This window comes from Xiphophorus hellerii, chromosome 7, assembly GCF_003331165.1.
Source record: "Xiphophorus hellerii strain 12219 chromosome 7, Xiphophorus_hellerii-4.1, whole genome shotgun sequence".
Classification (NCBI taxonomy): domain Eukaryota; kingdom Metazoa; phylum Chordata; class Actinopteri; order Cyprinodontiformes; family Poeciliidae; genus Xiphophorus; species Xiphophorus hellerii.
Window position 1 is genome coordinate 13381401 of NC_045678.1, and position 27912 is coordinate 13409312.

General features: G+C 38.9%; 1 protein-coding gene across 5 annotated transcripts; it reads left to right on the plus strand.

The window, feature by feature from the left end:
* Positions 1 to 945: 945 nt before the first annotated feature.
* dcaf6 (ddb1 and cul4 associated factor 6) lies at positions 946 to 27600 on the plus strand. 5 transcript variants are annotated; one of them, XM_032567387.1, is made up of 21 exons: positions 946 to 1333; positions 5798 to 5859; positions 9344 to 9436; positions 10298 to 10483; positions 10564 to 10677; positions 11706 to 11841; positions 12340 to 12551; positions 14243 to 14336; positions 15558 to 15677; positions 15912 to 16262; positions 17702 to 17905; positions 20462 to 20521; positions 21624 to 21810; positions 22771 to 22880; positions 23684 to 24002; positions 24128 to 24169; positions 24605 to 24743; positions 24999 to 25155; positions 25253 to 25341; positions 26561 to 26666; positions 26746 to 27600. In XM_032567387.1, the coding sequence occupies exons 1-21, from the start codon at positions 1246 to 1248 to the stop codon at positions 26802 to 26804; spliced, it is 2928 nt and encodes a 975-aa protein (XP_032423278.1). In that variant the 5' UTR covers positions 946 to 1245; the 3' UTR covers positions 26805 to 27600. The 5 variants fall into 5 exon arrangements, with proteins under 5 accessions (XP_032423278.1, XP_032423282.1, XP_032423279.1 ...); XM_032567391.1 differs by lacking the exon at positions 5798 to 5859; XM_032567388.1 differs by lacking the exon at positions 24128 to 24169 and having other exon boundaries at positions 1246 to 1333.
* Positions 27601 to 27912: the final 312 nt, after the last annotated feature.

Sequence of the window (27912 nt, forward strand, 5' to 3'; positions counted from 1 at the left end):
TGTAAAAAGTTGTCATAAAATGTTACTTATTCAAGAAGATGCAAGCTTTTCGTTTCTTCTCATCCATTAGACTCACATTTCTGCACTGAACAGATTTTGTTGGGTGAGCTGAGGATCTCTGCTTCTGCTTCAAGCTGATTTTCTGATTAATCCTGTTTGCATTTGTTCCATGTCCTATCTTGCTTCTGCATATTGTATTCTGAGATTACTGCACACAGTTGAACTACAGTATATTTCCTACTTGTGCGGAAATGTATCTTTCTGTTGAGCTGAATTTTATTTAGGATGATCAGAGAAAAACTATCTGAACACAAATGCACATTACACTTAGGATTTGGATTTTGAAATAAAATTATTATAACATATTTTATTATAAAATGAGGAAATCTGGAGCAGCTCAAGTTGTATGAATACATTGGCTTTATCTGTAAATATGAAAATAAAAATATAAAAAACAAACAACTTAGCAGTGGCGTGGACATTTTAAAATGATGAATTAAGACGGTGTTCAGTAAAGTACATTTAGAATGTCTAAAAATATTTAAATGATTCTTACATTTTTTTGGTATTGAAGTCTTTTTAAGATGAAACTGAACTTGTATTAGAATTATTTGGTGGTAATAGAACATTATTTCCAAGTCTTTAATTTTCATTCATAAAGAAAAATATCCATAATATCCAGATGTGAGGGTGGTTCAAGTAAGAACACAGAAAATGAATAATATAACCCAGTTATTACAAGGAAGAAAGAACTAATAATAATAACACTAATAATAATAGCCTTACCCTGTGAGCGTCTTTAAAAATTTTTTTTTGCACAATCTTGGCCAATGTAGTTGATTCTGATATTGTATTTACAAAGACTCCGACAGCCGTTTCTTCCAGGCGTATGAAAACGAACGCACCTGCCTTTTTTTGTCTAAAGCACGCACTTTCTCGCGTTGTTTTGATCCAGCTGACCGCTATCCACAGAAAGAAATAAACCAGGCTAGGCTAGAAAGGCAGATAGTTTGGATTCCGTAGAGCGGAGACACGGACCGTGTGGACTCTGAGGGACTGACGGCGGGGCTCGGACGGAGGCGACTTTCCCTCCACGGCGATGCTGAGCGCCACATCCAGCTAGCGCCGTCCCGACAGAAAGGGACCGAAGTGGATGGAAATCAGACAAAAAGACGACGCCGTCCGAGGAAGGGTTAGCTTAGTTTAGATGTTATTGTCAGCTAAAAACAAACCCACTTGGTCGCAATGTCCTGCACTGGGAACCTGGTTTGGGATGTTAATAAACGTCTGATTGGATACGGGGACCCGAACTCCATCAGAACCAGCTATTTAGGTAGGAACAAAACACCAAGTCGCTATGCTAACGCTGACATATGTGACAGGACGTGTGTTGATTTGTTTGTTTTTAGCTGAATCGGAAGCAGTAGAGTTGGATTGCTCCTCAAGTCAAACTAATCCTTGTATCAACCGAGATCTTATTCTGCTTATTCCATCAATTTAGCCACTTTATTGAGGCTAAAGCTGGATGTTTACTGAATTCCAGATCATTTAGCACTTCAGATTACAGTATTTAATCCATAACACAGTGTCTATGTGCCAGGCAACAGATTGGTGATATTACAGTACTCTGGGATGATCTAGTTTCATGATCACGGATCAATTATGGATCAATTAACTGCTTGAGACATAAAGTAAACGTCTATGTCACATCCCTGGAGTATTTCAGCACTCAAAAATTGGTTTTTATTGTGAAAAGTAGTTGTCCTGGTGTTTTAACAGAACTTAAACTTGTTTAGTGTCAGAAATGTATCGTCAATTATGTGAAAAACAATTTGTAAAAACCCTCCAAAGGCATCGTACCAAAATAAACAAACAAACAAACAAAAACATTTTAATTTGTTGATTAAAAATTAGATTAAAAATGTAGTTTGTGTTTTAAGCAGTTTTGATGTATAATTGCCATTACAGATCTCCTTCAAATATTAAATATATTTTACAAATAGCAAAACAATTGAAACATCCAGAACCAGTATGAAAATCTGAGGTTGTTTTGCCAAATCTGCACCAAAATAATGAGAGTATTTCATACATTTTTTCAAAATGTTATTTTTAATAGCAATTTACAAAAACTTAAAATTTCTTTCTGTAGCAACAGGTGGGGGCAGGGCAGCCTTGCTCACTTCTTCTGACAGCTAAAAAGTAAAATAACAAATTTAAATCCTTTAATTTACAATAATGAGCAGAGCAAGAGAAGAATAGAAATTATGTCACAGACATTCAACAATGTAACTTTTGCAGAACAGGGAAATATTTAAAGGTTCAAAGTAAAGCAAGAATAAAATTAGTTAAACATTAGTTAACAAAAGAAGTATATGTATTTTTCAGTTAAAGTACATACAAAGCATAAAGCAACCAGCTTATCTATTTCCATTTTTAGGTTTTGTTAAAAAGGAGAATAATATAATTAATTTAATGGTAAATCTAAGGTAGTAAATTGTGTCTTCAAGATTGTTTGAACTATCATTTGGAAAGTTATACAGTAATAGTATTGGAAAGTACTGGAAACCGGAACAGGCAGATTACATTAGCGAAACGAATCTTATAGAACATTATTTAATTTGATTCAGGATGCAGACAGGAAAAAAACCCAAAGGCTTCCAGAAAGACTGAAACTTTATGCTTCTGTAACCCAATGTTTGATTGCTTTATCAGATTTTGATCAAAGTTTGAGAATAGCCAACTCCTATGTTAGAAGAAAATCCTCAGTTTTACAGCGTGGTTAAGTTGGCTTATGTGAAACTGATTTAACCTACAGTCTAAAATGATTTAAAAGGCAACCATTTGTTGTGTTTCTTCTGCATTTTAAAAGGATTTTAAAATGGAAAAAAAACAGACGATAACGTAATAGATTTCCATTTCTGTCTGCCTGTATTGGAAGTTTGTTAACAGTCTTTGGGATTTTCTCTGTGCTGCATGTTGAAACAGATTAATATCATCTCTATTTTGACTTTTCTAGAGCTTCTTGTGCACATAAAATAAAAAGGTTTGAAAAGACAATTTGTCTGCTGCTCAATTAAAGTCTTACCTGCTAAGTTTTTGGGTAATCTAACGTTAAAAGTTTGTCTTTGTGGGTGTGCCGTGGTGGCGTAGGGGTTGGCGCGACCCACATTTGGAGGCCTCAAGTCCTCGACGCGGCTGTCGCGGGTTCGACTCCCGGACCCGGCGACATTTACCGCATGTCTTCCCCCCTCTCCCTCCCCCTTTCCTGTCAGCCTACTTCATGAAAAGGGACACTAGAGCCCACAAAAAGACCCCCTGGAGGGGTTACAAAAAAAAAAAAAAAAAAAAAAAAAAAAAAAGTTTGTCTTTGCTCATATTCCTTTATCATATTCACATTAAGGATTAAAACATGTAAAGTCAGCTGCTAAACACGGTTTATCTTGATTGAAATTCCAGCTTTAGGTTCTTTCAGTCCACCAAAGCAAAGGTTTCCTGTCATCATTTGTGCTTTTGTTGGTTTTGAACAGCGCAGATAAACCAATCAGTAAAGATGGCCGCCGTTGGGAGACGCAGTCGATCTCCAGGACCTGTTGTGTCGCACCGTTCAGTCGGAGGCCTGAATGAGGAGATATGAGCCTGTTGAGGTGGAGCTGGTGCCTCAGAGGTTTAGTCAGTGCCGTATTTAGCCCAGCCGAGATAAAGTCAGCGCTGGGTTTGTGCACGCGAGGATGCATGCAGGGATGTGTGGGTCACACCTCTTATCAGATATATTTAGTGTTAAGAACGGCGGCGTCAGAAGGTGAAGCGGGGAGATAAACTGCGAAACTGAAGACACGGTGGGATTTGAGTTGGTTCTTTTGCGATTTCAACCACATAGATTGTTAAATATAAGAAAAGGAATAAATTCAGAACAAATGTTTCTATGAGCAGCTTTATTTGCTCAATTTCTTCACCTCCACTAAATTAAAATTGTTATTGTTTTTTTTGTTTTTTTGCGCTAATGACTGAGGGAAAAACTTACATTTTCCAATCTGCTTGGACGCAGTTTCTGTCGGGATATAATATTTCCAGAACCAATCAACCTCACTGTGTATGTCCACAATATATGTGGAAACTAGGGATGGGTTATATATAGACTTAAATGTCAGTATTTTTTAGCATATATTGTGATAATGATGAAAATTCTGATAAAAAGAATAAAAAAAAATCAATTTCAGTCTATTTTATTTTTTTTGGCAATAGCTTGTATGGCTGTGACTACACGTCTCTGTTGTTAACGCACCGAATTTTCTTAAAAACAAAATAAAACCAAGAGAGTAAATTAAAATTCTTCAGGACAGCAATGACATTAAATGGTGCAATTCTATTGCTAAATGCCACACAGTAATAGCATTTATCAATATTTCTAAATGTATTGATATTTATGGCTAATCTCATATGATCAACAGTTGATGATAAAAATATTAGAAGTAAAAATCCCAACAATAATTTCAGCGTTTGGAGATTTTAGACGTTTCAAATATCATTTGATAGTAAGTCTGTCAAAATAAGAAGTAAATCAATTAACCGCATGATAAATGAAAACGAGATTGATTTGCATGATTAATTTTTAATCATTAATTAATTTTTTTTGTTTTTGTTTCTCTCTCTCTTTTTGTACCAAATACTTTATGACAGATGGATTCAGTTTGGTGCATTAGTCTCTAATAGACCCTTTTGTGAAGGGCAGTTGTGTTTACGGAGATTTAAAATGTCTTCCAGTTTAGTGTTAAATGTTTATCAAAAATTAAAATTTATTGAGCTTTGAGAATGTACACTTGCATTATTACGCCATTACTATTATACTACTTGAAAATGATCTCAAAACAACAATATTATTGTTTATCTCAATAACTTCTGGGACTATTTATCGTCCAACAAAATTTGTCATTATGTCAAATTGTGGCAGTACTAGAGGGCAACTTCCCTTTTAATGCCAGATGTACAGTACAGACCAAAAGTTTGGATACAACTGTGTGTCCAAACTTTTGGTCTGTACTCAATACAGACCAAAAGTTTGGACACACTTTCTCATTGAATTCAATGAGAAGGTGTGTCCAAACTTTTGGTCTGAACTGTATATTTTAGAGAAGCTAAAGCTCATAGAAAATAGTTAACAACGGAGAAGAAAGAAAAGGGAGGAAAATTATTGATCATAATAATTCTTTGCAATTAGAGGAACTATAAGTATTTTGAACAATACTTAACTTTTTGCTCTCAACTAACATGTGACTCAGAGTACAATCCTAAATTATTAACAAATACATATTTTTGTGTGAATTTCTGAATGTCTCAGTATTTATTATAATAAATGCTGTTGGACGTTCTGGCGTCTCCAGCACGGCAACGTTTTCAGCACCTTCACACGTGACATGCCTCTCCACGCCGCCCGGACTCCTGAATTTTAAACAAGGCAATGCAGGTTCAGTTTTCCGTCTGAGCAAACAGCAGCTGCAGAATTTCACAGCTCAAACTCAAAGTACAAAGCCGACATCCCCAGACTGATCTCAGGAACGTGGCGGCTTCTGCAGATCCTGACAGAACTCTGCTTTTAAACCGAGGTCAGCGAGTCATCACGCCTTCCTCTTTCTGCTTCCTTGCTCTCGTTCTGCAGCAGCAGAATTTCTGCAAACAAGAATAATACAGTGCACTCTACACTAATTTATTACAAATATTAAATGTGTCAAAGTGTTCCAGCTCTCGGTACCGACCCAAATGAATGTCAGCGGGTTTAAAAGCGCTTTTGTCATTTCTGCAGGTAGAAGAGAATTTGTCCAGAGGCTGAAACTAGAAGCGACACTCAACGTCCACGATGGTTGTGTAAGTGTTCTGCATTTCTGAGCCCCTTTTTTTAAAACATTTTTTTATCCTGTTTTAAGAGTTTATTTTGTCTTGAAGAAAACCGCATTGTATGTTGTTTTCCCCTCGGTCGGTATGTAAACTCGAGCAGAGCTCTGGCTGCAGGTCAGGTGGTTGATGCCTACAGGAAACCTGAAGCTGACAGATCAGTCACACAGCGTCTCGTGACGCTTTCAGGCAGGACTTCAGTCCGACCAAAACACCGCAGCAACACTCGCACGACCTAAGAGAGCTGCCTACCTTTTTTAAGTTTTATTTTTAATTTTCTTTTTTTAACCTTTAGCGTGTTTTTTTTTTTTTTTTTTCTTTGCATTGTCAGGTTATATATGTTGTCTTAAAAGTTAGCATATTCTTTGAAATTTTCCACATTGCATCTCAAATTTAATTGTGTTTAATAGCTGATAGTCTAACGCAAAGTACTGAATGACGAAGGATTTTCAAGTTTGTTTGTTTTCGTTTTTCGTAAAGAAATCTAAAAGCTGTGGTGCATTTGCATTCATCCCTCTTACTTTGCCTGAAACAGTGCAGAAAAATATAGATTATATATACATATAAATATAACAAATGCAGATTTCAGCAGATTTTATTAGGTTTTTTTGTACGGAATAAATCCTGCATTAAATTTTCACAACAGACTGACACAAATATCAGTAATATTTGTTATATTTGTTCTCCTCAATACTAAGTGCTTTTTGTAAGTGATTTATGTTTTTCTTTGTTTTGAAACTTGAAAACAAAACGGTGATCCTATAAAAACAACCACAAATTTCCTATTGTAGATATTCACTTAAAAATTTCAGATTGTCTTTTCACAAAAGATTATGCAACATTCACGACTCAAATTTTTTTTTATTTAGCTGGACTGAGGGCAGAAATGGCTCTCTGGTTGTACAGGAAACTTTTGGCTTGTATGCAAAGAACTGTATCTGATGGAAATGAACACTACATTACAAACATGGTGGCAGCAGCATCATGCTGTGGGGATGGTCGTCTTCTGCAGGGACACTGTAGCTGGTCACATTTTATAGGAATATGGAGGATTATAGAAGGAAAACTGCTAGCAGAGTTTAGACTGAAGTGGAGTTTCACCTTCCAGTACGACATGCAGCGTTTTTAGAGGATTGTTTAATGAAAAAATATTCAAGAAAAGACATTTAAAAATATAATTATAGCATTTTTGTACAGCTTAAAGGTTAATTAATATGTTTCTGTTTAAAGAGGTTTCTATTTTTGATTAACTGAAACATTTAATCAAATGGATTAACGGTTCCAGTTAATCCATTTGATTAAATGCACAAGTCTTTAATATTGCAGAGATGAAGCCAAACCAGTCATTAACCCTCTTTTGACAGCGCCATCTGCTTCTTGTTTGGTCATTTATCACACAGTCTAAAACACCCAGGATTACTGAACGTTGAAGTCATGGAAGCACTCATGTTTTCTGATATTACTACCTGTACAGCCTTTTTATTTGATAAATCCAGTCTGTCTAAATATAGGAGCGTTGGCAGTCACAATCTGTGGTGTTTCTGTTCCTTTAAATGTGTTGAGTCAGAACATATGCTGAGCAAGACGATATGCATTCAGTAATGGGACTAAATAAAGCATTTGTGCTTTGGGGTTTTCTCTCGTTTAGATTTGAGTTTTCTTTTTTCTTCTTCTAGGAAACACAGGAATGTTAATTTAAATGCAGCGCAGAAATATGACAGAAAAGTTAGTTAGGAATTTTTATTTTTTTAAAAATGACTGTTTATGCAGCTTTGCTATAAACAGAAGCTATTGAATGAGATGAATATTTGCTCTGAATTTGGTAGCTGCTTTAATTACTGGTAAAGAAAAAAATACTTCCATAAACTGCCCTGTCTTCCAGTGAGCCTTTTTTACCAGGAGTTGCTTCATTATCCGATTTTCTTCTCATTTTATTAAGAGCAGTGCCTTATGTTTTAGTGCTTTTGGCGTTGAGCAACATGATTGTATTTACAGATAAAATAAGAAGTCAGTGTTTGTCCTCGCCGTGTTTGAAATCGATGGAGAAATTAAAATATCAGACAATTAAAGTTCTACACGGAGAAAGAAAGGAAATGCGTAAAAATAGGTTTCATTAAGGGTTTTAATCAAAAACATGTTTTTCTGCTAAAATCAGCTCCTCCTCCACTTTGAGGTGGATTTTTATTTTATGCTATTATTTGTGGACTGGAAACCAGGAAACCAGATGATGATGTAAGATGCTTAAACACAACAAAACAGGAAGAAAACATCGAAAGTCATTTTAATTCATCATCAGCGACAGAAACTGATTTACGGGAGATTCCCAGTGAACGCTCAGGCAATAAAAAAATAGTCAATGCCGTGTTTTTAAATAAAAAAAAAAAAAAAAACATCATAATAAATGAAACCCATGATTTTTCACTGGAATCGGCTCATCTCTACTCATTAGTGAGTTTGAAGCGTCGGCTCTTGCAGAGGTGTGGGTTTGTTTTTCAGTGCAGCTCTGAGCCCAGAGTGATCTCACTGATTGCAGCGAGCCGCTCTGTCACGACGGAGCGCTGAACGAGGCTGCAGGTCGTAATGAAATATTGATCTGCAAACAAACAGAAAACAAGCAGCTCTGAGGCTTTGTTCTGTTTCTGCTGCTGGGAACGTAGAGCCTGGGAGCAATTGCTGTTCAATTATTGCTGATGCTCAGCGAAATATGAGCAAAAACACAAATATAAATCTAGGATTTGAGTGAAAATTTAGAAGCTGGATTTGATTTAGAACGTCATCTTTCTTTTATTTAAAAATGCAGATATTTTTTTTGTCCTGTTTTGGTTTAAAATGATCTTTTGTAAGTTTAAAATAAATCTTCTTTTGGATTAATAAAGCGGACTAAAGGGAGCGTAAACATTTTTGGCTGTGTCATCATTTATACGGTTGCTCTTGTGATTTTCCATACAGATAAGAGGAAATAATTAACTTATTTTAAGACAAGTGTTTTCTTCCACATTTTACAAAAAAATCTCCCTGTTGAAATCTGTTTGCTTAGTCTGCAAAACCAGTAGACATGTTAAATGGTAAAATTTTCTACTTTTTTTGTTCAGTTGTGATACAGAAACATTTAACTAATTGTCAGATTTGTGTTAACTTGCGTGTTATGTTTTTATTTAAACATCAATGTGGATATTTATACTAACTCAATTCAAACCAGTCTTGTAAAATTTGATATTTGTGGCTGTCCACACAAGTATGTGGATGGTTATTTGATTTAAACAACAATACGAAGAGTAAGAATCCAAAATAAAAGAGAGAAACACAAGTAAAAGGAACTTTAAGATGATAAAGAAATTTTATTAGTAGATGTCTACAGTTTTTAGTATTGTCTCCTATTGCCAGAATGCAGTCATGAAGTTTCCAAATTAGTTTTCCGTCAGCCCTGTAAACACTTTATTCCTTCATCTCCTCTCAGGTCAACACAATATCCTGGAACGACACAGGCGAATACATCCTCTCGGGGTCAGACGACACCTTTCTGGTCATCACTAACCCGTACAACAAGAAGGTTGGTCGTAACCTGTGAAGTTCACCACTATTACAGAAACAGTCGGAGACAAATTGCACCTCAAAAAGGGAGCTCTACGTCGCCCTGCTTTTCACACAACTTACTTACTTTGCTGTTGGAGTTCATAAAATGCAGTTTATATGAGCAGGTTATTGCAACAGGAATATAAAACATATTTAAATTCTAAAATATGATGTGGCACTGAAGAAGCAAACAAACCTGTTAGATTTTCTGGTATAATTCATTTTACCGTTTCAGTAGTTTACGTTTGGTGCTGAGGCGAGCTGTAGTCCTGGCATCATTATTTCTGCTAATCATGATGATTTTCCTCTTACAGCAAATGAAAACATGACGTTTAAGGTTAGGATATTATATTAGACCAATAAAAAATATTTTTAATGCAGAAATATGGGTCTGTGGAAAAGCGTGTTTAATACCTGTTTAAAGGTTATTTTTTAAATGCACTTTTAATCTGACAAACGAGCCTCATTGGAGTGAATATTCAAATTTGTTGAACGTGACTGTGCTAAGGAAAAGGATATAAGCTTCTGAATTTGAGAAAACTTTAGATGATTCCACCTTATTTAGCAAAATGCCCTAACGTAGACAATATTTACTCTGATTTAATGTCAGACAGTAAGAAAAAGAAGTTTTTTATACAGCGTATGTAAACATCAACTGCTGCTTATTTCTTTCTTTGAAAAAAGGCTGTAATATGCAGACAGTAAAACATTGCTAAAATAATATTTAGAAACAATTAAGTACTGCGTGTATATCTAAAAAATGTAAGTTTAAGCTGAACAGGAGCTTTAGGTACCCCAAATTAACCGTAAATGTCCACTTTTATTTTCCCGTCTTCAGGTGAAGAAGTCGATCCGCTCTGGCCATCGAGCGAACATCTTCAGTGCGAAGTTCATGCCTCACACAAACGATCAGGAAATCGTCTCCTGCTCCGGAGACGGCGTCATCTTCTACACCCACACCGAAAAGAGTCCCGAGTTCAATCGGCAGTGTCAGTTCACCTGCCACTACGGCACAGCTTACGAGGTGCTGAACTGCTCCGCCAATGAAATGCTACTTTTACTTAATGACCTCTTCTCTGACCGTGTTTATTTTGTTCCTCTCAGATTATGACTGTACCAAATGATCCCTACACTTTCCTGTCGTGTGGGGAGGACGGAACAGTGCGGTGGTTTGACCTTCGCACAAAAACCAGCTGCACTAAAGAAGACTGCAAGGATGTATGCTGACAACTGGGCTGTTTTTAATTCTAGTAATATCAGTAGGAAGTTGCAGAAATAATTGAGCCTTTACTAAATCCTCATAGTGTTGAAGGTCAACCTTGTGGCGCTGTTGCTTCTTTCTGAAGTACTTCGGCAAACTGTTTTCTTGACTTCAGTCCAGGCTGCCTGCGTTGCAGAAGCCTTTGCGTGGCTGCTGTCTCATGTTTCGTTCTTCAGATCAGAACCCATGACCTTAAAACTGCTTGAATAGTTTTACCAGGTGGCGTCGTCGTTGCCTTGCTTAACCCTGGTTCTGTTCCTTATGAGAGGAGATATGGATAAGCTGAAAGCAGAGATGCTCTTGTACGTTGGAGATTAAAATTCTGGAAAATGAACCATTTCACATTTTTAAAAATGTATGTATCGTGATGCTTTGCACAAATTAGAATACTGATTATTTCATTGTAGCATTCGCAATTTAGTCTGTGCAAGCATGTTTACTTTTCTCCTGTTCTCTTTAAGATATTAACCAACAGTTACTGCACTCTAAGCAGTTCTTTATAACATACATTTTGCAAACACTGATGCTCTGTTTTGATATGTTGTGCAGCTTTACCAAAAGAAAACTGCCCTTATCCATATATTTCTTTGCTTTAGTTATAAGAAATGAATTAGTTTAACTTTTTAACTTTTAGAAATGTGTACTTGTAGCTACATTAAAGCACTACAAGGTTGCTCTTCCGGTTTTATAAAATCTTGTTCTAGTTTAAACACATTAGCTGAAAAAAGTCATCACACGTTGGTCTTCTATGCCATTTTTTTCTTACAAAAACTTGTGACAGGATGCATTTAAGTGCAGGTTTATTCCTGTGCAGTACCTGCAAACCAGTCTCACTTCCTGCCTGCAGCAGTCTCTGCGGGAAGTTAGACTCTGGATGTTTATTTATATTTTTAATTCCCTGTTTTTTGGATTTTAGGCTTTATTGAACAGATTACCAGTTTATGTCGTTCTGAGCTTCACCTTGTGGCGTTTGGTTTGATCCCAGGACATTCTGATTAACTGCCGAAGAGCGGCGACCTCCATATCCATCTCACCTCTGGTGCCATACTATCTGGCTGTGGGCTGCTCAGACAGCTCAGTGCGAATCTATGACAGACGCATGCTGGGAACCAGAGCCACAGGTAAACTGCCCCTGTTTCGATTCTTTGTATTTATGTTGATTTCAGTAAGATTTAAAGGGAACATATTATGCAAAGCCCAGCTTGTCACCTGGCAACCCAAGTGGAGCACTAGCATATTTGGTCAAATGACTTTACTGCTGTGTGCGCTATACAATGGCTGCTGGAAAAGATAAGTGTTTTGTTGTTGATTTACCATACAGAAACCACTTACTGCATCCTCGATGGTTGTGCAGTAGGCTCCACTTCTGCTTTTCAAAGATGTACGAATGTATTGGTGTGTGGCAAGCTGCAGCTTATTTGGATTTTAAGTGACAAAGCAGCTCTTCTATGGTTTTCAGAATAATACAGTCTGTCTCTACATTATAAATTATTCTTGTTGTGTAATATATGGGGGGGGAAATGAAAGCAATCAAACTCTAAGCACCCATTTCACATCTGATTACTGGGACTAATTAAACGGATAGTCACGTCTTCAATACATCTTCCTTTCTTACTCAGGTAACTACATGGGCCGGGGAACGACGGGCATGTGTGTGCGGTTCGTACCTTCCCACCTGTCCAACAAGTCGTGCAGGGTGACGTCTCTCTGCTACAGCGGGGACGGTCAAGAGGTTCTAGTCAGCTACTCCTCGGATTACATCTACCTTTTCAACCCCAAAGATGACCAGGCCCGGGAGCTCAAGGGCCCGTCGGAGGAGAGGAGGGAGGAGGTGAGGTCACACTGCAATGCTTTGTAGCCTTTTTTTTTTTTCCTGATTCCTTTGTCACTTTTCAACACTGAACATTCAACATTTTGTGGTCTTCTTTTATGCAGCAGCATCTGAATGTAGTGTTCATTTCTTACAGGGAGATTTTACTTTTTTTTTTTTTTTTTTTGATGCGTCATCTGTTTCTGTCAGGAAAGCTTTTTGGCTTTATAGAACGATTCTCCATGGTTCCTACACAGTCTGGAAAAGCATGGAGTTTAGGTATTTTCAAGTTCTGTATAAGTATTGAAAATGAAAACAAAGTATGGAAAAAAATATTTAAAATTCCAGATAATTTTCCCTAATCAATCATTTAAACTTTTTCTGTCTGTCCGTCTGTCCGTCCGTCTGTCTGCCCTCATCTGTTTATCCATCCATCAGGTTTACACAACAAAAATCCAAGTGGATTGAAAATGTTTGTCATGAAATGCTGTGAAGAGCAAGTATGCATACTTTATTCAAGTTATGTCATCAAAGTTTCATCATCAATTTCTAGTCTTTGGTTACTGTAGAACCTTTTTTCTGTTGATTTTATCCCATTCAGATTCCTCAGATTTCATCATTTAAAACATAATTGTTCATATTTTTCAGGGGAAGAGGTCAGACGGTTTGTTTGAGAGAAGAGTTCAGGGTAACTAAAACAGCAGTTTGATTAAAGGCTGCCAACATTTTAAAATGTAGCACTTTCCCTTACAGACTCCGTACGGATGAAACAAAAGCATCATTCTTGCTGGAACTTATTCAGATTTATCTCCTGAGAGTCTGGCTCGCTCTCACAGCTTGAACAAACTTGTCTCAACCTGCAGAAAATAGTTTCACTTTTTAAAATAGCTTCTGTGCTTCCTCTCTCTTCATATTTAAACAGCTATTAGCAACTTTGAATCTTCCCCTGTTAGCAACTTCCTCACCGAAGAGTGTTGCTCCCTCCTGTTAGTGCTCAGGTATGGAAGGTTTATTGATTGGAAAAAGAGTCGCATCTTTTGAGCTGCAGTGAAGAATTGGAAGAGCACCAAGGATAATTTCTTCATTTCCCCTCCTCCCCCCTTTACTGTGTAATGTTAGTATGAAACTGTGACAACCAGTGAGGAAATCTGTGCTCCGGTTGTTCGTCTAAATGTGCCTGATCATGGTGCCTGGGTTTCAGCTGTGTCGAGGTGCACACACTCACACATTCCTTTCCAAATACAGCGACCGACGCAGACGGCGTTCCTCAACCCACTGAAATAGTCTGAGCTGAGGCGTACAGTGCAGGGTATGGGGGCGGAGGGGGGGCGCAGGCACCTCTCTTATCTGTCTTTCTCCTCCACCTCTGACCTCATTTAGTTCCTGGTCTTTTTCGTTCTTATCTCCTCCTCCTGTCTTGTCCCGTCTGCGCTGCTTCTCACCACCTGTCCAGACCCTGATGACATTTCCTGTGCGAAGCAGTTGAAAGTCCCTCCACTAAGACCTTGATTTTCTATTTCTGGCTCTCGGTCGGTTGTACCGCAAAGCATCCGAGGGACTGGAAAAAAGGGGGCAGCCTTAGTTGTGCTGCCAGAGGGGTGGGAGAGGACGCCGACAGAGACGGGCAGTGTTTTGCTTTGGCAGCAGAGTTATTTTTGACTGTGCTTTGACTGACAAACCGCTAATCTTTGACTGCGTGTGTGTTTCCACAGCTAAGGCAGCCTCCGGTGAAGCGACTCCGGCTGCGGGGGGACTGGTCCGACACCGGTCCCCGAGCCCGTCCTGAGAGCGAAAGAGAAAGAGATGGTAAGATCACAGAATGTTCTACTCCTCGTTTAAAGCAGACCTCTCACATTTCAGGAGAGAGCGCCAAGCCTGCCCAAATGTTTTCATTCATGCTTCTTCACACTTTCATCTTCCAAGTCTCGAGCAACAATCCTCAATAAACACAGAAGATTGTTTATTAGGATCCTTATTAGCTATTGCCTTAACAATGGCTACACTTCCTGGGGTTCACGTTGCAAAACAACAGTTATGCAAACTTAATAACATTTATAACATAGCATCTTAAATCATAAATGTACAATTATAACACTTTACATGATAAAATAATTCAGCACGATAATCAAACAAGTTGAGCAACCAGTGTAGCTTTCCATCAAGATGTGGTACAAATAACATGAACCCATACAATGATTTGCTGTTGTGCATGAATAGCGTGCGTTAGCAACCAGGGGAACAAAATCATGTTATTTTTTTGTCAGAAATATAATTGTTTTTAGCTCAGTACCTTGAATTTATTAAATCATGGAAGAGTCACTTAGCTCGTTGCATCTTTATCATCTGCTTTTTGTCACTAACAATCTTCTGGTATAAATCGGGTTTGGTTTTTGTCATTACTCCATAGCGCTTCTGTGAAATTGCAAACTGAGTTCTCCAAAATTCTGCATAGTTAAGTAGCCTCTCTCAAGTATTACCTCAGTTCCTGAATACCGACTTCTCCTCTGATCTCTGATTTTCTCTGGAGTGGTGGCTGAAATATGAATATATATCATGGAAGTATTTCCATCCATCCATGATGACTCACCACGTGAACACACTTAATTACGCTAATTGCATATCTTATTAAATGGAAACATTGCTATTGCAACATTGTAGTTTTTTTTTTGACATCTGCAGAATTTCAGAAAGGTTTTGTGCACATTTGTAAAGAAAAAGCTGCTAATATCAGTTTTGAAAAAGGCATTTCCTTCCTGGTGGGACCTTCTCATTGCACAGGAACATGAAACTTGCTTCACTGTGGACAGTCAAACACAATGTTGTCAAGGTCAGGACTGGCATGAACTGGGTTGGGGCAGAGCGTGGCGTAGTGGTAGAAAGGGCCCCAGATGTTGGAATGCTTTTGGTTTTCAATGCAACCGTTGGAGAAATGCTTTTCCCGTCTGAAAACCATTTTCTGGGATGTGCCTATATTGTCGGAGCAGAATCAAATGTTATTTTGAAACGTTTCCCCTCCTCTCGCTTTAGGGGAGCACAGTCCGAATGTGTCCCTGATGCAGAGAATGTCGGACATGTTGTCCCGGTGGTTTGAAGAGGCCAGCGAAGCTCAGAGCAGCAGAGGAAGCCGACCTCAGGCTCGGCCGAGAGGTGAGGTCTCGCTTTTTAATTCCTTCTTAGTTTAAGTGTGTTGTACAATAAAAAAAATAAAAAAAACATGCCAAAAACTTGATTATATGCAGTCATATTTAAAACAAAACTGTAAAATTGTGACGCATTTCAGTCTGAAGCTTAGTCTTTTATTCAGTAAGTATTAATAAGTTGTCCCCAATTATTAATCTGAGGAGGCAATCAATTTATATTAATTGATTGCCTCATTTCTAGGAACTGCTGTCCGGCCTGAGGGCTCAGCAAACACTCCTGCCGCCTCGGGTGCAGACTCCACCCAGGAGTCCGGGGCCCCTGAGAGGCCCGTGGAGACAGACTCCCTGGAGGTCCCTTCCAGTCCTGCAGCCACGTCCGAAGCCCCGATGTCCAAATCCACTTCCTCTTCCTCCTCAGGGTCGTCATCAACAGTCACTGCGCCTCCTACTTCCAGCTCGTCTTTGGTAGAGAGCTCGGCCCCTTCTTCTTCTCCTCTTACCTCCTCCCCTGATTCGGAGCAAAGGAGTCAGGGGGACACAACCGGGACGCCCACGCCCACAGCCACGCCCACCTCTGAACCTGCACTATCGGGTGAGAGTTTAGTTATACTTTGACTGGCGTCACTTTAGTTCAGTGTGAAGGCATACTCAGGGGTAACTTGGCCCGCTGTTTACAATGCCTCGCAGAAATATTCACACCCTCTGAAATGTTTCACAGTTTGTTACAGCCACAAATCTCACTGTGTTTTATTTGCAATTTTGTAGACCAGGCGCCTGGAACCTTGACAACGCAAAGAGATGTTTTTGCCCTCGCTTCAGCTAAAGAGAACCTCAATGTTGCATGACGCTTTAAAAAGAGCAACTTTCGATCTTTGATAAAGCTCTACTGGGAATATTTTTGTGGTAAAGGAAATGTGTGTCAAAAAAAGGAAAAACAAAGCACAACCTAACAAGAAAAATAGATCAAAAATATTACTGATATATTAGTTTATCTAAATAAACTAAAGTCCTGCATTTATCATGAATTTTTATGTATTTTATAAAGTGGACATGAGTGAATTAATTAGTTCATAGTTGTGAAATGTGAGTAAAAAATACATTAATGCGATACTTTCCCTAGCATCGCATTAATTCAGTTGTGTTGAGGTGTGCTGTATTAATCAGAGAACTCTCATTTTAACTCTGAGGAAATTGCAGAGACCTTAACAGGACAGCTGCACCAAATGTCTACAAGAAACTGCTCTAGTTACATGAGACCAAAGCTAAACATTTTGGGAAACAAATGAAAATCTACTTATGTTTGATGGAATTACACCATCTCCACTATAAATACTTTGATGCTCTTCTTCAGCAGATAAAGAAACGCGCTTCAGAGCTGATGGGACCTGAATGGTTTAGATCAGGGCCTTAGGCTTGTCTCCTGTAGCAGTCTGTGCTTCAACACAGCTTTCTGAGACCTCTGGTCCTGTGTCCAACTGGTCCATTCAAAGTCCAGACCTACATGTAGTTGAGAATCCGTAGCCAGATCTGTCCAGTCTGACTAAGTTTGAACTATTTAACATTTAAGAGCTGGGGGGGGATTATTTTTAGACGTGAAAAGCTGGTAGAGACATGTCTCTGCCTGTGGAGTGAGATGGCATTCTGCAAAGCGTTGATTCGGGAGATCCGAGTAAGATGCCCACCACACTTACACAGACTTGTTTTTTTGTAATTTAACTAATGAACTGTTCTCCTGCCAATTAAATCCCAGTAAAATGCATCAGAGTTTGTGGTTATGTAACAAACTGAAATGGTTTAAAGGAGTGTGAGTGCTTCTGTAATGCAGTATGTGCGATAATGGATCTGTGAGTGTGTTTGAGCGTCTGCTTTGGAGCCACTCCACTCGAGAAGCAGCAGCAGCTTCACCTTCTTCTCCTTCAGCATCCTGTTGTCCCTCTCTTTGTCCCTCTGCTCCTCGCCTCCTCCTCCTCCCCTTTCTGTCCTCCTAATGGCTCATCCACTGTCCCTGTCTCCCCTCTGCCTCTCCGTCAGAGTACAGTCCTCATCGGCTGCCCATAAGTTTAGTGTGTAGGCGTTTGCAGAGGTTGCTTCGGCTGGCCGACCCCCCGGGACTGGGTCAGCGAGCGACCGCTTCCACTTCCTCTGCAGCCTCTGAGCGAAGGGCTACCTCAGCTGCTGCCGCCTCCGCCTCCGCCGCCACCGCCGCCTCTGCTGCTCCGAAGCAACCCCATACAGGTTACCCCTCCCTCCAAACCTGCAGCAACGCCTGTCAAGTTCTGTGTCTGAGCTTCTTCATGTAACCGTGGCAGACATGTTTGTTTGCAGACTCACTTTGGCTCCAGAAAATCCTGGTCTTGCTAGAACCCAGCACTAACCCCCGTCTAATGCACCGTGCGTTTCACAAACCCATAACTGCCAGCAGCTTCTCCGCTCCCCTCACTCACTAACGCTCACACTCCCTTCCTTTCCTCGTTGCTTTGGGTTTTCATCTGCAGACTCTCTGTTTGGAGTGGCACCAGCGGTTGTGAATCTCTGATTGGTTTGGTTCATGTGGTTGTTTCCCTGGTTGATGATGAAGACGTGTTAAAGATTGGTTGCGACTGGCTTCCCTCCTGTGGTTTGATCACTTCAACGCGAAACTAAAGTCCCTGTCAAACATGAAACTTCAAGTACCAAATTTGTTGAATGAAATTTGGACTACAACTCATTATTATTCTGACGTTTAATTGATTAATTGAAAAAAGGGAACATTTTGCAGATTTTCCATTTTGCCACTCAAGCTTATTTTCTACAATATTATAAATACATCAAAAGTACAGATACATAATTCAGTTCCTTTTTTAAATAATAAAATAAGCATGGTATTGCCTAAAATGCAATAACATAGCATTTCTTTAGTGCACACCTGGTCATTTGTAGCATCTGTAGCTGAAAAAATACTTGACATCAACATGTTAAAGTTGATGTCAGTTCTTGCTGCTGCACTTAAAATCAACGCAGTGCAGGGCGGATCTGGTGATTATTTGTTGGATTAACTGATTAATAACGGGACAACAAAAGGTGTCCAGATTACATTTTTTAAAGAGTTTTAATCGAGTGAATCAAAAAATGAGGCCGTTTGAGGAGTTCTAGGCAGAATATATTTTTAGATAATGGTTTTTGTTTATCTTAAATCCAAAGTGTTTATATTTTTTGTACAGTTTTGGCATAATTACGCCTCTTGAGTGTGCTCTTTTTTTTTGGATCTAGCGATTAATCGATTACTAAATTAGTTGACGATTATTTCAATAATCGATTAATCACAATTAATCTGATTAATTATTTCGGCTGTAAATAAAATCACTGAATATGTCAGTGTTGTGAGTTGTCTTGAGGTGGACTGACAGCTCAGCTGAGGTCAAAGGTCAAATGAATGTTTCGTGTCTGATTGGGGCGTTTATATTATGCTCGGTGCTGCATTTAGCTTTTGCTCAGCTGTCATGTAGTCGTTATTCCAACATTTGCTGGATATAATTTCCATTTTTTGGGGGGGAAAGAAATAATAATTGTGTAGCCAGCAGACTGCAGTACATACAGAATACTAATATTTATCATGGCGAATAATTTAGCGGCTCGCAAAAGTATTTACACCCCTTGAGCCCTTCCACATTTTGTCACATTACAGCCACAAACCTCAGAGTATATTGGAGGGAAAATAAATGTGACCGACTGCGAGGAAAACTTACTACACACTTATTTAATTTAATCTCGGTTTAATTGTAGCTGTTCTTTGAAGAGAACATTAATAAACAAATTGCATCATGAAAACCAAAGGAGCTCAGCAGGCTGGTCAGGAAGAAAGTTGTGGAGACTTTTAAAGCGGCGCTACGTCAGCGTCTCTGTAAATCTGCCCTAATCCGCCCGCTACGTTTGTGGGGGAAGTCAACAGTTTAAATTAATATTTGATGTGGAATAATTTATTAAGTCATAAAAAATGTATATCTAGTTTTTAGAAGAAAATCAATATATTTAATTAATTCTATATTTACGAAATTATTTTTGCGTTTATTTCCAGTTGAATAATTTATTTTACACGTTTAAATAATTATTTCATAAGTTATTCTAAACTTTTCACTCTCCACTATCCAAAAGAATATAAATAAATAAATTTAACAATAGTAATCTTGCATCTAGTAAATCCTTAGAGATTACGGTGTTACATGTCGATTTGAAATCGCAGTGCATAGGATTTATGAGAGGTCCTACCTAATTCATGCAAAATGCTTCGTGAGCTCACCGCCCCCACAGTGAAACACTTTGGCAGCTGCGGGGTTTAGATTTGACGGGAAGATGGATGGATATAACTAAAGACAAAAAAATATTGCAGGCAGCGAAAGAGTTTAGAAAGTGTTCACCTCTCAGCCGTCAACATGCGTCTGAGCCAGAGTGGAGTGGTTGGATCAGAGCATCTTTTTTTAAATGGCCCAGTCCAAGTCCAGACCTGAATATAGTTGAGGTTCTTTGGCAGGACTTAATTAAAGTTGGACATTCCAATGTGAAAAAATGTAAGGGTATATTAATACTTTTGGGACTCGTGCAGTAAGCAGATGTGGACTCTGATTTTGTTGTTCCTTTTCAGGTTTGCTCATCTCCCTCTTTGTGCTTTGTAAAAATCTGCCACAGTGCCTACATGTAGCTGCGTATAAACTGTGTAACTCGAATGACGTTTGTGAAGCTTAAGCATCTTGAGCGTGTGAGCTTTCACCTTTGAACTCCTTGTTAAGTGTTTAGTTTGTGTGGTTTGTGTTCCAGATTCCCCTTCGTCTGTGGTAAACAAACAGCTGGGATCCATGACTCTGGATGAACAGCAGGGTGCGTCTCTCCATCCTTCCTCTGTCCTCTCTCTCCGTCTCAGAACGCGTCTGTCCTGTTTGTCTTGTTTCAGCTCTTTCTCTATTCATCCTCTTGTCCAATACCTACATAACCTTTAACGTGCAGCAAATGAGATGGCGATTTTAATTACTAGAATTAGACGTGTGGATTTTGAAGCAGACTGCAGATTTTTTCTTGAACCTGTTCAAGATGCAAGAGATGCAGTTCAGCATGAGTGAAAACGTATCCTAACAAATTAGTTTGTCAGGGTTAATAGTTGGGCTCCAACCTTACGTCTTACCACGACCTAAACAACTGACAGGTATTTCCTTTATTATATTTTTATTTAAGGACGCAGACCTATTATAAAAACAAATTTATTAGTAGGTGGAGTAGAGTAATGTTCGCTGCTGATCCAGTGTAACTGACAGCCTTATTTTACACTTTCTTTTGTGATTTGAGGATTTGACCCTCTAGCACACAATTAATGTTTTTAACTGGCTCATCTGTACTTCTGCTGACCACTAGGTGTCACCAGAAACCCCAACCGTAAATAAAAATAGATGTTAAGCGCAGAGTTCATAAAAAATGATCAATTCTGGTAATAAGCTAACCAGCATAGTGACTGTTAAATACCTTATATGAATGTAACATACGTCTGAATATGACTTTTATTTGTTTGGCTGTGCTTTCTGAATACATTTGGAAATAATAATGTGTTTTGATGAGTTATGCAGTTTGGAAATGTTAAATAAATAAAAACAGTTAATTTCCAGTTTGTCTTTGCACAAACTCAGTCTGTGTTAAACAATTTAGAACATTTAAGAGTTAGATAATCTAGTAATGAATCTTCACCTTTGCACATATATTGTAAGCTATAAGATTGTTTTTCAGTCTTAATTCTTCTTAAATTCATCTGTTTAAACCTTCTTCTCCAAGAGTTGATGAACCTTTTTATGTTTTCTCTGGGGTTAACCTGTGCTGCATGTTCTCAAAACCTTTCAGAATTGTTTTTCTTTACACATTTCCAGCGCTCTTCTGCTCATTCTGCAAGCATGAGAGGTTCAACCGCCGTTGCTTTCCATTTTGTTTCTGCCGTCAGGAGCAGCAGAGGCTGCAGGTTCAAATCCTGAGGAATCGGTTACTGCAGCAACCAGCAGCACCCCCACCACCCCAACCCCCACCCCGTCCACCACCCGACCCAGCGCAGCAGAGCCGGTCCTCAGCCTGCACTACAGCTCAGAGGGAACCACCACCAGCACCATCAAGCTGGACTTCACCGACGAGTGGTGAGAGACGAGCAGAGAAACGGTTTCTGTCCAGACCTTAAATTGTGTCAACTACATCAGAAATCACTCTGTGTTTTAACTTGATAAATGACTCGGATATAATAGCAGATTAAAATAAGTGACAAACAGATTCGATGTGCCGAAAAAGCTTTAGAGTTTGTGTTTAAAATCAGATTAGCGTTAATGCCTTGACGGTGTTTTAAATGTAAATGAAAAAGACAAAACAAGTAACTGATTGAAAGAAGGAATGGTGTTTTTATAGAAACATGTGCTCCGTTTAATTTATTAATTTGCCAGAAACAGCACAGCACTGACCTGTGGTTGCAATTCAAATCGAAAGACTTGTTCATGTTCTGTTAGTATCTCCACTGGTACTTTGGCTTTTTTTTTCCTCACCCAAATCTAAGATTTTGGATTTGTTAATGATTGTAAATATTTCTGCCTTGTCTGTCTTTGTTTTGACGTTGAGCATAGAGAGCTTTCCGCCTCCTTTATGAACCATAAAGAAATCCAAATATGTAGTTGAATAAATAATGGACCACATATTTACCCAACATTCAGCCACAGTAGTTTTAATCCAGAATGTTTTGCAGGAACATATTGTGGATGATTTTGACAGATTGTTACTAAAATCAGTAAAACCTTCAGAGATAAAGACGGCGTCTGGAAATCGGCAGATGTGACTCTTAGACCCGTTCTGTTTGCATTTATAAACTGATTCTGGAACAAGCCGGATGATTCCAGGTTTATTTTGTTTTAACCTGGAAGATGTTGCATCTATGATTCTTCACTTTGACTTTATTCCTACTTAAATGAGTTCGTACTTGTTTCCGGACATAGGATTGAGGTTATCATGTATCTTTCGGTCTTAAAAATCCATCCTTCACCACTTTTTGTCGGTTTCTTTACGGTCAAACAAGTTTTCTTCTTAAGTTGGTCATTGTTTAACTTTCTCCACAGGAGCAGCAGCACGTCCAGCTCAATGGGCACCGGAGTCTCCAAAACATCTGAAGTCGTGGCTCCAAACAGGCAGGAGACTCTGTCAGCGGAGACTTCGGTGTCAGAACAGGGTAATTCACGTCCATCATGGATATAGTTGCAGTGTTCAGTGCCTTGCAAAAGTACTGACGCCACTCGAGCATCGTCACTGTTTGTCACAACCGTAAACCTCAGTGCCTTCACTGGCATTTTAATGCAACACAAACGGAGTTGTACATAATTAGGGAGCCGAGAGCCAATTAGGGGAATGTATATTCTCAGATTGTTTAATTCTGGCATCTGCTAACGAGAGCATCTTCTTTCACATGTTTGCCATGTCTCCTACATGGCTTGTGACAAACTGCAAAAGACGTTGTTGGGTTTTTCTTTTGCCAACAGATTTCTTCTTCCAACTTTTCCATAAAGTGCACAGCTCCTCTGCTTTAAACCTCCCACCTTCCTCTCTGACTTGTCTGCTGTGTTTCTCGGTTTTATTGTTGCTCTTTACTCTGCAACAAAACATCTGAGGGCTTCACAGAACAAAGGAAATCACACAAAAAACAATTGGTTGCACTGGTTCTCATCTTGGATGTATCAGAGTAAAAGTGGCCCTAAATATAAATGGATGCCACTTTTATTTTTTTTAAAAAGAGAAAATTGCTAAAGAAAAAAAACATCACTCTAAAAACCACTGATTGTTTTCCTTTAGCTTCACAATTATGCAGTTTGTTGGTTTCTCACATCAGAAATCAGTAAAATACATTGAAGGTCAGGATGTGACATCTTAAAAAGCTCGAGGGGTATGAATACTTTTAGCTGGCACTATATCCTCAAATTTATTCCACATTTTACTGCAGAATAAATTGGACCATGTGTGACTTCCTGTGCTCCTCAGGTCCCTGTGAGTCCTCTGGGCTGCATAGTTTGGCAGCAGCCACATCAGAGTCTCCTCGTGACGCCTCAAGCGCCGGCCCCCTCGGCGTCTCCACGACTCGGGGTCCCGCCGAGTGGGAATGCACGGGGTCTCTGCCGCAGGAGAGGAGTCAGCCAGAGGGCTCCGAAAACCCATCAGGCGACTGCAGGAGGGCGGAGCCTGCTGGAGAGGAGAGCGTGGAGGGTCAGAGTCAGCCGGCGCCTAGCAACCAGGACTCCGACGACAGCGACGACGATCCCATTCTCATCCCACCAGCCAGATTCAGAGGGCAAGGGCAGAGGTACTATATATATATATATATATATATATATGTATATAAATAAAAAACATCTTTGCACTTTTTAAGGATAGATTTTCTGATTTAAGTTTTGTGCTTTCACACTCGCTGTCCTCAAACGAATGTAGATTTAATTCCAGAGGATCTGCAGTAGGAGATAGGATGATCAGGTAACACGCTCGCTCTGGAAACCTAAAACAAGCTAACACTGGAGCTGCGTGATCTGCTGCACAGCATCTAGAGCCAAAAGCACCACACAGTGTTCAGCTAACCTTTTTTTTTTGTTTTGACTTGGTTTGACTCGAGCTATTAATACAAAGAGCTGAGTATGGAGTGTTTGCATGTGATCACAAACGACGTGAATAAAAACACCATGGCTGCATTTATTGTATCTGTATGCATGATGACTTCAAAAGAATTACATGTTTTGATGCTTCATGCAGGTGATTTTGCTAAAAAAAAAAAAAAAAAAAAAGGATCCTATAAAATACTCTAGTGGTTGAAATGTAAAAATCTAGGGTAAATCAAATCATGACTCGGCATGAATTTGCGAATGTTTTTTGAGTTATTTAAATTTTGTGGGTTTCTTGCTTTTTCTTCACTAGGCGCTCTGCAGCAGCTCGCATCCAGGAGCTGTTTCGCAGGAGGAAAGAGAGAAGAGAGATGGAGGAGAGTGAAACTCAGAATATCAGGAGACCTTCAGTGAAAATGGTTTACAAGGGCCACCGCAACTCCAGAACAATGGTAAGCATCAGCCCGGTCGAACTGATCACCACACCTGGTAAACAGACAGGTTAGGTAAATCCATTAGTTTTATCTCAACGCAGATAATCAACACATGTACGTGCATTTAGAAAATTAAGGTTATTTATCCTTTTTTGAAAGCTAATCTGTTTTTATGACTCTCGCAGCAGAGGAACTTGAGACACCTGTAATGTTTAGGTATCCTCTAGCAGTCGTCTGTGTGACATTTGAGGTGCTTCTCGCCCTCGTGTCCAGATAAAGGAGTCGTGTTTCTGGGGCAACAACTTTGTGATGAGCGGTTCGGACTGCGGACACATTTTCATTTGGGACAGACACACCGCAGAACACCTCATGCTGCTGGAAGCCGACAACCACGTGGTCAACTGCCTGCAGCCGCACCCGTACGACCCCAGTGAGTCCAGTCAGGGTGGTGGTCGGATCATAGAACGAGACGAAAGGAATGCAGCTGTGTAATTTAGTATTTTTGTGCTTTTTTTTTTTTTTTCCAGTTTTGGCTTCTTCGGGGATAGACTATGACATCAAGATTTGGTCACCACTGGAGCAGTTGGCGTCTTTTAACAGAGTCCTTGCTGAGGAGGTATAACAAATTATATGCGGCGACTTAGGGCTGGGCGATTTAGCTTAAAAATAATATCGCTGAGTCATCTTTTGCTGATCTATTTTCTAAAAAAAATAAATGACAAATGACAGAAAATATTTTCAGAAAATGCTTTTATCAATTCTGATCAATTCTTCTGTGAGTTTTACGACGATTTTTTTTGTTTAGTTACAAGAATGCAGTCATAATATTAGCAGATTAAAGATGCAATTTCACCACAAGAACGTCTAAAGATTAGTTTGGATAAAAAATATTTTGGTTTTCTTTGTTTTCATAAAATTACTACGACATTCTCCTAACATTAAAGATAAGATAAGATCATTTTATTAGTCTCCCATAGGAGAAATTTATCTTTAAGCAGGGGCAAAACTGCAACACAACAATAAAAGCCCATCCAAAAGGACACAAATACATCAGATGTATTTATGAATAAATACATAAAAACAAAAAAATACATAAAAGCACAAATGTGAGATCAGCAGTACAACCCCATAACCATTTCCATTCACATACAATACATCCTCTACATACTACTCTTGGTCATCGTCTGGACCACTACGACCCTGTTTTAGTAACATTAAGACTTTATTCTAGTATTATTTTAACTTTATTCTCATACTGCTATGACTCTATTTTTGTAATATTATGGCTCTATTTTCATAAGAAAAAACTCTTGACCTTTTTTGTTGTTGAGTTTACCGTAATTCAAAGAAAAATAGAAGGGGTGCTCGTCAAACAAGATGCTCGTCAAACAAGATGGCCGCCCTGGGCGTGCTGACATCACTTTGAACTTTTGGAAACCCAAGGAGATCATTGGTAAAATACTGATAAAACGGATAAAATTGATTTGTTGTCCAGCCCTAAAACAACTTTACACGACACCAAAGGTGTAGCAGTGTGGAAACCAAAAAATAAATTCTTGACAGATTGAAGCGCATAATCTGCTATTTGTTTTAACATCCAATTTTCATTTGAAATGTTCATACTTCTGTCCTGGGGCTAAACACTGTCCAGCTGGAAGCCCTGTTCATTTCAGAAGACGAAACATAATAATAATAACAACAAGAACTTCCAGAAAGCTCTCTTTACAGACATAAATCGAAAATTTTGAATATTATTAAAAAGTTCAATGTTCCTGCCACTAGTTTCAGAAAATAAAACTCGTATATTAAAACCATTCTTATCTCCTCATTAAAAGGTCATAACCCGCAATGAGCTGATGCTGGAAGAAACAAGAAACACAATCACTGTCCCGGCCTCCTTCATGCTCCGAATGTTGGCGTCCCTCAATCACATCAGATCAGGTAAACCTCATCGCAAACGACCCACAGAGCGTCGCTCTTTCTCTTGTATCAACTTTTTCTTTTCTTCTTCTTCCTGTAGATCGCCTGGAGGGCGATCGGTCGGAAGGATCCGGTCAGGAAAACGAGGAAGAGCAGTAGCCAAGTTGGCATTTTATTTTCATGGAAAAAAAAAAACAAAAAAACAAAAAAAACCCACTTTTTGTTGTTGCTGTATAGCACTTGCAAAGAACCCCTGAGATTTGTACTAGTAGAATACTTCCTTTTGGATATTAGTGTTATTTCTAGGCCCATGTGTTATTTTTTTTCTTTCTTTTTTAAAGAACTTTCTTACTGATGTTTCTGTAGGAGGATAAACTACAGCTGTGTGACTGCAAAAGTTTGCCAGTATGGGTATATAAAAGTGTGTGTCTAGAGTGCTAATAACAGCGGCTGGTGTGAAAGGATGTTAAAGTGCAATATTATTTGTTTGGAGAAGGTGAGAGTTGGATCAGTGTTAATGTTTGACATTTTTGAATTTGTAGCAATGAAATGTTGACGTGCTGCTGCAGCACTTAAAGCATGTGAATACAGACTTTAATTAAAATACAAAGGCTTTAATTCTGTTGTTTTATAGAGTTTTGGACGGAAAGAACTGTGATCAGCGACGGAAACGCGGCAGCTGCTGAGTTGCTGCTTACAGCTGGGTTTTTTAGCAGCTGTTTGTCTGAACGCAGGCTCTGTCTGGGAAATATCGAAAGCTGAAGTATTTTTCACTTAGCTGCCCTTTTAATTTATTTTTCATGCATTAAACATGTTTGTTTGCTTTCTTACTTGACTTGGGTTTAAAAAAAACAGTTTGAGAACAGTTTTACTCTGATAAACTCTACAAAACGTTTTTTGCTAGAGATGGAGCGTTGAGTTATTGTGACCCATTGAGCTAATATGGCCAAACGCACAATGAACAGAGCTGTAACATCAATCAGATGTATTTCAAACCGTAAGATGTGATTTGAGTTTATTTGTTTGTTTTGGTGCAAAATCAGGTTCAAGCTTCGTTTAAACATTTAGCTTAAAGATAGACGCCTGCATTATTGCTGACATCCCTGGTAAAGATGTACAAGAAACACTTTAAATGACTTCCATCTGTTGTTGCAGCATCATAAACAGTCAAAAGATTGTAAGACGTTCGTCCTACTGTCCAAAATATAAACATATAGAGTTTGCTAGAAGTTACTGGGAGTTGAACTAAATTACCGATACTTCCTTC

Excerpts from the sequence above, each read along its gene's own strand:
- dcaf6 (XM_032567387.1), top strand. The coding sequence starts at position 1,246 with ATGTCCTGCACTGGGAACCTGGTTTGGGATGTTAATAAACGTCTGATT. Across the intron at positions 20,522-21,623 it reads GACTCTGGATGAACAGCAGG|GAGCAGCAGAGGCTGCAGGT; the intron begins GTGCGTCTCTCC and ends TTCTGCCGTCAG. Across the intron at positions 26,667-26,745 it reads CCTCAATCACATCAGATCAG|ATCGCCTGGAGGGCGATCGG; the intron begins GTAAACCTCATC and ends TTCTTCCTGTAG.